Genomic DNA, 6,732 nt, shown 5'->3' with positions numbered 1-6,732 from the left:
TGTCTAGTGTAGCTGCATTTGACGTGTATGTGGAAGGGAAAATTGTGTTTACAGCTTACCTTAATACTCTTAGCATGGATGAAGAGGGAGGCTTGTTTTAAATTTGTTCTGCTCCTACCTGACCAGCACAAGAATGATTTTAGTCAGTTCCACACACAGGTACCATTTTAGAAGCCAGCATTGTCACCAATGAATGTATGTTACCAATGGGCAGTTTCCATCCCCTCTGTAAATCTAGCTCTTCCCATCATGGAAACACATTACGCTAGCCTTCCTTCCCCTCCTCTTAAGCTGAAAGCTAGCATGGTAATTAGTTCTTGGACAAAATGAATTGCAAATCCAGGCAAAAATACTATTTTTTGTTTTGATAATTATATTGATGTAGATCTTGACATGCCCATTGTAGAAGCAGACCATCATCCTAAAATTAGTCAGCAGCTGTAGCACACGAGCCGTTTACACAAAATGAGGTGGTTCTTGCAGGTGACTTCAAACAGGCATGTTCCAGGATAGGGATTGTCTGTCACTGCAAGTCATCTCCTGCATGTAAAATTGTATTCCCAGTTGTGGGGCAGGAGAGTAAGAGTGCAGTTTATGAGGAGAAATATCTTGATAGTAATTCCACTCTGTGGGGTATTGGGTAATGGTTATTTCCTGTAGATAATGAAAAGGGACAAAGAATTGAGGAGTTAAGTCATGTAAGAGAACTGGGAGGACCCTGACGAAGTTCAAAAAAACCCAGTATGAAGCAGAGATGAGGCAGCACGAAATTCCCCAATACCATTTCTTGTTACAGCTGTTATTCTGCAGCTGCTGCCTGTTTACATTTCTGCATGCTTTCAGAATCACCCTTGTTTGAGCTCCTCATAATTCCCCCCATACCTCTCCTAGTTCCACACACCCTTTCTTCAGGTATGTGCTGGGATAAATGCATAAATGCTTTGCTTTTTTTTTTTTTTTTTTTTTTTTTGTGGAAGGGGTGTGTGGTACATCAGGGCTCTGTCCTGACTAACAGTTTTATTGACTCGCACATAGGGAAGATGCTTGCGATTTTCTGCACTGGTCAGCTCCATCCTTCCCACAGCAAGTTGATACTAAAAATAAAACGTGAAACCATTGATTTTTCTCAACTTTCAGTAAGATAAAACCCCACATTTTTATGTATTTTAACTTGGTAATAGGAATGCACTCTTCCTCATGTTTTGAGGAAGTAAAAGTCATGGTGAAGCTTTTTCCTCCTACCTCCTTTCCACATGCCACCACTAAGTGATGAAAAACCTGCACCTGCTGTTTCTCTTGCTTACACAAACCCACTTGCTAGTGGCAGCACTGCAGACTTCCCGGTGCCGTTTTTCCTGCCACGTTCTCCACGCTGTTCCTCATCAGGGGCAAGGGAAAACATCCCCCTCATGCTGTCCCTTTGGGGAGGTTCAGCGTGGATAACTTGTGTCGTGGGGGCAGAGTGTCAGGAGGACGGACGCAGGCTCTGCTCGGTGGTGTCAAGCAGTAGTAGGTCAAGAGGCAAGGGGCAGAAACCGATGCACAGGAAATTCCACCTAAATACGAGGAAAAAAAACCTACTGCGTGAATGACTGCAGACTGGAACATGGTGCCCACAGAGGTTGTGGGGTCTCCCTCACTGAAGAAAGTCACGAAATGTCCGGATGCGATCCTGTGCCATGTGCTCTGGGACGACACTGTTTGAGCGGAAAGGTTGGACCAGATGACTCATTATGGTCTCTTTCAACCTGAGTCATTCTGTGAACCGCCACGGGAAGAGGGGAGACGGCGGTGGAATCACCTGCGGCGAGACCCCGGCACAGACCTCCGCTCTTAGCGCTCAAGGCGTCCCTAAGCTGCGCCCGGGGGCAGCCGTTTCCCCCGCCATATCCCTTTGCGGGTCGCGGCAGATCCCAGCGAGCGCTTTTCCCGCGCAGCCGGCCTGGCCCGGCCCGGCCCGGCCCCTCCCCTCCCGCTTCCCTCGGAGCGGGGGCGGTGCGCGTGCGCGGCCGGGCCCTCGGCCCGGCGCCGCTTGTGTGACGCGCCCGCGCGGTCTGGTGACGCGCGCGCGGCCCGGGGCGGCCGCCGTGTGGTTGGTCGGCAGGGCAGGGGGGTGCGGCGGCGGCGGCTCGGGCCGCGGGCGGGCGGGCGGACAGCGCGCGGGGCGCCGCCGCCGGGCGGGAGAGCGCGAGCGAGGAGCGGCGGGCGGAGGGATCGCGGAGGGAACGCAGGGAAGGGAGAGACGCGCGAGAGGGAAAGACGCCCGAGCGCGCGCGCGCGCGGGTAGGGGCGGGGCGGAGGCCGCGGAGGAGCCCCCCGCGCGCGCACCAGAGGCCGCGCGCGGCGCGTGGCGAGCGGGAGCGGCGCGGGGGGAGAGAGGCCCGGCCGGGCGCGTCCCCGCGGGGACGGTGACAGCGACAGCGCTGCCGGGCCGCGGCGGAGCACAGCGGCCGCACCAGGAGGAGGAGGACGAGGCCGCCGGCGGCGGCGGGCCGGATCGCATCATGGCCTCGGGCGGCGGCGGCGGCGGCGGCAAGATCCGGACCCGACGGCACCACTTGGGAGCCGCGAAGCCGCCCTACGCGAGGGGCAAGCAGCAGGTGAGGTCGCGGGTCAGCCCCGTGAAGCCCTTCCCCTCCTACCCCGCTTGTCCCCCGGCGCTCCCCTCAGCGGCGGCAGGAGGCGCCCCGGAGGCCCGACCTCTTCCCTCCGCCACCCTCCCCCCCCTCCGCTCTCCACGCAGTCCCACGTGCGCGGCTTCGGGCTGGGGTTTCCCGGTGGAGCGGCCCGTGGGGAGGGACGAGGGAAGGGTTTCCCGCCGGGGCTATGGGGATTGTGGGATTTCCGGGCGCTCACCCCGCTCCGGCGCCGCCGGGCTGCGGGGGGATTTCGCCTCCTCTTTGTCTCCCGCCTGTCCCCCGCTAGGCAGGAGCAAAGGCGGGAGGAGGAGGAGAAGGCGGCTGGGAAGGGGTAGGTGCGCATTCCCTCTCCTCGCGGTTGGAGCGGGCTGGCTCCCGCTCCGTGGGATGCTCGTTTTGTCTCCGCGCTGCCCGGTTAAATCGTGATTAAATTTATCTTAACTGGGTTATCAAGTTAGAGTTACTCGTCAGATTTAAGTGCATAGCTTCCAATATTTGCTTTTCTGACGAATTCCAGGTTCCAAATGAGTCTGTGAGGGTGCTGGATAGTTAGGCATCTTCCATTGTGGTTTCTTTTTTTTACCTTTTTTTTTTTTTCCTTTTTTTCCTTTTTTTTTTTTTTTTTTTTTTTAGTAGGATGCTGCCTGCAGAACCCTTAGGTTTCTTCACCCCTTCCTTATGCCTAAACGTGCTGGTGCAATGTGAGCAAAATTAATTCATGAGGCATTGTTCTTCTTTGTATTGTAGAACAGAATAGATAGATAACATTTAAAAAATAGTTTTTAAATTGCAGTACATAGATCCTATGCCATTTAGAGTGGCTGCAGGGAGTAGAAGCAACGATCCTTCCCAACTCCTGTTTGTCAGAGAATTTCAAGATGCCTGGAGACAGTGCTCTGGAAATGCCTTTCACGTGTATTTACGAATCTGAAATTGACTGTAAAACCAAAGCGTTTACATCATTAAATCGGTAATATAAGCCAGGACATTAAATACTGTATGTAAAATTGAGGGGGTGTTATGCATAAATTGTTGCTCAATTAGTTTTTATTATTTGAGAAGTACTATACTTAATCCTTTGTATAGCACACTGATCAGCAGTGTTGTCCTTGTAAAGCGGGCAGGGTGAGGGCAGGGTGACGCTTCATCCAAAGAATCACTGCACTTCACTTGCAGAGCAAATGTTGAAAGCTCATACGTGAACAACAGAGTAATGTTGAAATTGCAATATCCTGCACGTGGTGATACTGTGTAGATAACCGATAAAACAGTTGAATTTAAAAGACTTAGGTTAGATGAGTTTCTGATTATTCTATTGTCTCTTACCTCTGTGTGTTTTCTAGTAGGTTTATTTAAACAATGGGGCAAAGCAAACACGTGCTTGGGGAGATATCTGCGGGATTCTGCCCAGAGCATGGATGCTGCAAGTCAAATACATCAATCAAATTAACAAGTAATATATTGGGGAAGAAATGGTAGTCAAACAGATAGGTGTCAGATACGTGCATTTATTGTAAGGAATGGCTTTTTAACCCTATGTATCTTGCTAACCTGCATTACATAAAAAGATGAGCTCTGGGTAGATAGCTTACTTGAATTGGAATTAATTGATAAGTGTTCTTATTTTCAATATAACATCCACTCTGCAGAAGGTATTCTGTTGTTTGGTGTTGTCCCTCAGTAAAGAGTTTGGGAAGACATGGAACTGCTCAATGCAGTCTGGACATGATCTCCTGCTCCCCAAACTATTATCAATAAGGAAGCTCATAGAAATACTGTATTAAAACTGTTCTAAGTGCTTGGGGTCAAGACTGCAGTCCTGAAAATTCAGTCTCTTATCACCAAGTTCCAAAGGTGCCTAAGCACTGAATGCCATGTTGCTAATACCTTTAAAATTCTTAGGATATTTGGTTCTTTTCCACTTGTATGAAAGATGAGTAGCATGATGCCAGGCTTACAATAGTAAGCCTGTTGTGTGTTTTTCTGAAGTTGTTATGCTTTCTTGATGTTGTTATTTTGCCATAGTCTCCTAGGGAGCTTGGTCAGGTGGGAATTCTCCAGTCATGCCCAGCATGCTGCAGAGTCAGTCTTCCATTAAGTGCAGCAACAGCTTTAGAAGACATTTGGAAGAGGAAATGCTGCTGCTTTTCAAAGATGATTAGCTAAAGCATTTGTTCAAAATGTGGTAGACCCTGCTTCGGATTTTTTTTTGCCTAGAGACATCAACCTACATCTTCCACTTTCTGGGCAAATATCCCAGTTGCCAAGCTGTGTGCTGTCTTTGAGTTCTTCTGACTGAAACTGTGTTATTCAGAACAAGAATGTGTGATTCGTTGAGCCAGGAAGAGGATGTATAAGATGTTACCTTCCAAGAGTGGAGACATACAGCCTCTGATCCATGGTTTCAGAAGTTATTTGTTTTATATATTCTTGGAATAAACATGGAAAGTGCAGAATTTCCTGCCCTTTTCTCCCCAGGTGCCTGATAGAGCTATATTTCATTACGTTGGTGTGTGTGTTTTTTTAACTGTAGAGTCTTTTTTTAAACCAGTCTCAAATAGGAGGGATGAACAGATGCTGCTTGGAGGATGTGACTTGCAGTTTGTATTTTCTCTTGGAAGATGGAGCTATGAGTAGATTTCCCCCACTAGTGAAGGAACTAAACCACAGTATTTTCTTTTCTGGGCTACCATCCTGCTTTATAAAAAGTGCACTGTCAGCAGCTGTATTATTAAACCAAGAAACAAAAAGTAGTAGCACCACGAGGTAAGGACAGTATCCACTCCCTTACCATGAAGATTTGAGATGGGAGAGTCACATATCAGAATGAAAAGAGCCTTTTTGTATCTCTTTGGTGGGTGTTCTTGGAGTAGGATGGTGGAGTTTTTCCCATTGACTGTGCTTTCCTTGGGGTAGAGTGTTGACAGCTCCACACTGAATGCATTGAGTTTAGGTTATGCTGTGCTCAGCACAGTGTTCACTTGGCCATCCCGTGCTGAAGTACCCTGCCTCCTCCTGCACTTTTTAAGGAGCTTAGGCACTTGGGTTAAAATTACAGCTTCTCTGAGAACTAAGCTCATGCCAAGTGAGGGAGCTGTTGTGTCCGGCATCTTGGTTTCATCTTCCAGATGTGGCCCCAGTGTTTCTAAGTGCTGGTTTGTCCTGGTCATTTGGATAGATCGATGATGGGAATTACCGATGCGGATGTGTTAAATGGGAGGGATGTTTGCATTGCTGGCTTATTAAACTGCTTCTAGAAGAGTATTTGTATGTTCCTATTGTTAATTTTATGTTTAATTTTGTGCTTTCGTGTGTGTGCTGGTTTAACTTGGAACAGTGCCATTCTCATCCAGGTAACAGATTTCAGAGATTTTAAGTGTGACTTAAAGGAGAAAATAATAAAATAACTTCTAGTGGTAATTTTTTTTTTGAGTATTAAGCATTCAGATGAAGGAGTCAGAGAACTTTGATTTTCCTGCACTTTTATTTAAACTCATACAGGCAGATTTAAGCATGAGAAAAAACCAGTTACCTGAAAAGTGTTTATAACCTTCCCATAAACTTCTATATTCACATTAAGCTTTAGCTTAGAGCTGTTTGATATGAGAGATAATGTCTGTACATTAAAACTTCTGCCAAGGAGTGATGTTTTCCTTTTTTCCTACATGTGTATGTGCCAGTGCATATTTATAATGTAGATGTCCAAATCCAAAGATGCTTTCCTTGACGAAACCAGCGTAAATCTGTGCATGTATTGTAGTTGGTCTTGTGCTGATGTAGTTAGGACATAACCTGACAAAGGGGACCAGAAGGCCACTGGAAGCCACTTTCATAGGCCTGGGTCATGAAAGCCCCTCTGGATTTGTGAGTTTCACCAAGTCACTTGAGACATCATATAAGGTTCTTCCCAGAGGGACTAGGTACAGGACTGGGAACTGAAAACTGTATGCAGCAGTGTCTAAAGCATTGCATTGCTGCCTGCTGCTGTCTTGAAGGTAGGCCTTGCTTGGCAGTGACTGCAGGCCATGGGCAGAAGGGATCTTACAAACTACCATGTTTATTTTGTGAGGAAATTTTGAAACTTTGATGCTTA

The 6,732-nt window shown here is 47.9% G+C and overlaps 1 protein-coding gene and 1 long non-coding RNA gene across 4 annotated transcripts in view; one reads left to right on the top strand and one right to left on the bottom strand.

The window, feature by feature from the left end:
* Positions 1-353: 353 nt before the first annotated feature.
* On the bottom strand, positions 354-1,989 carry LOC143694419 (uncharacterized). The gene is made up of 2 exons (XR_013182894.1): positions 1,243-1,989; positions 354-654 (listed from the first exon to the last, which is right to left on the bottom strand). It is a non-coding gene; the product is annotated as an uncharacterized LOC143694419 (long non-coding RNA).
* A 299-nt stretch (positions 1,990-2,288) lies between these two features.
* The window catches only part of NUP153 (nucleoporin 153), a 44,182-nt gene continuing 39,738 nt past the window's right edge, over positions 2,289-6,732 (top strand). The window contains exon 1 of one of the 3 annotated variants that reach the window (XM_054627749.2): positions 2,289-2,600. In XM_054627749.2, coding sequence (XP_054483724.2) covers positions 2,505-2,600 — 96 coding nt within the window. In that variant the 5' untranslated portion in view covers positions 2,289-2,504. The remainder of the gene's footprint in view (positions 2,601-6,732) is intronic. The other 2 variants (XM_054627767.2, XM_054627742.2) reach the window with 2 other exon arrangements.

This window comes from Agelaius phoeniceus, chromosome 1 (genome assembly GCF_051311805.1).
Source record: "Agelaius phoeniceus isolate bAgePho1 chromosome 1, bAgePho1.hap1, whole genome shotgun sequence".
Taxonomy (NCBI): Eukaryota; Metazoa; Chordata; class Aves; order Passeriformes; family Icteridae; genus Agelaius; species Agelaius phoeniceus.
This window is presented reverse-complemented; position numbering and strand designations above follow the sequence as displayed.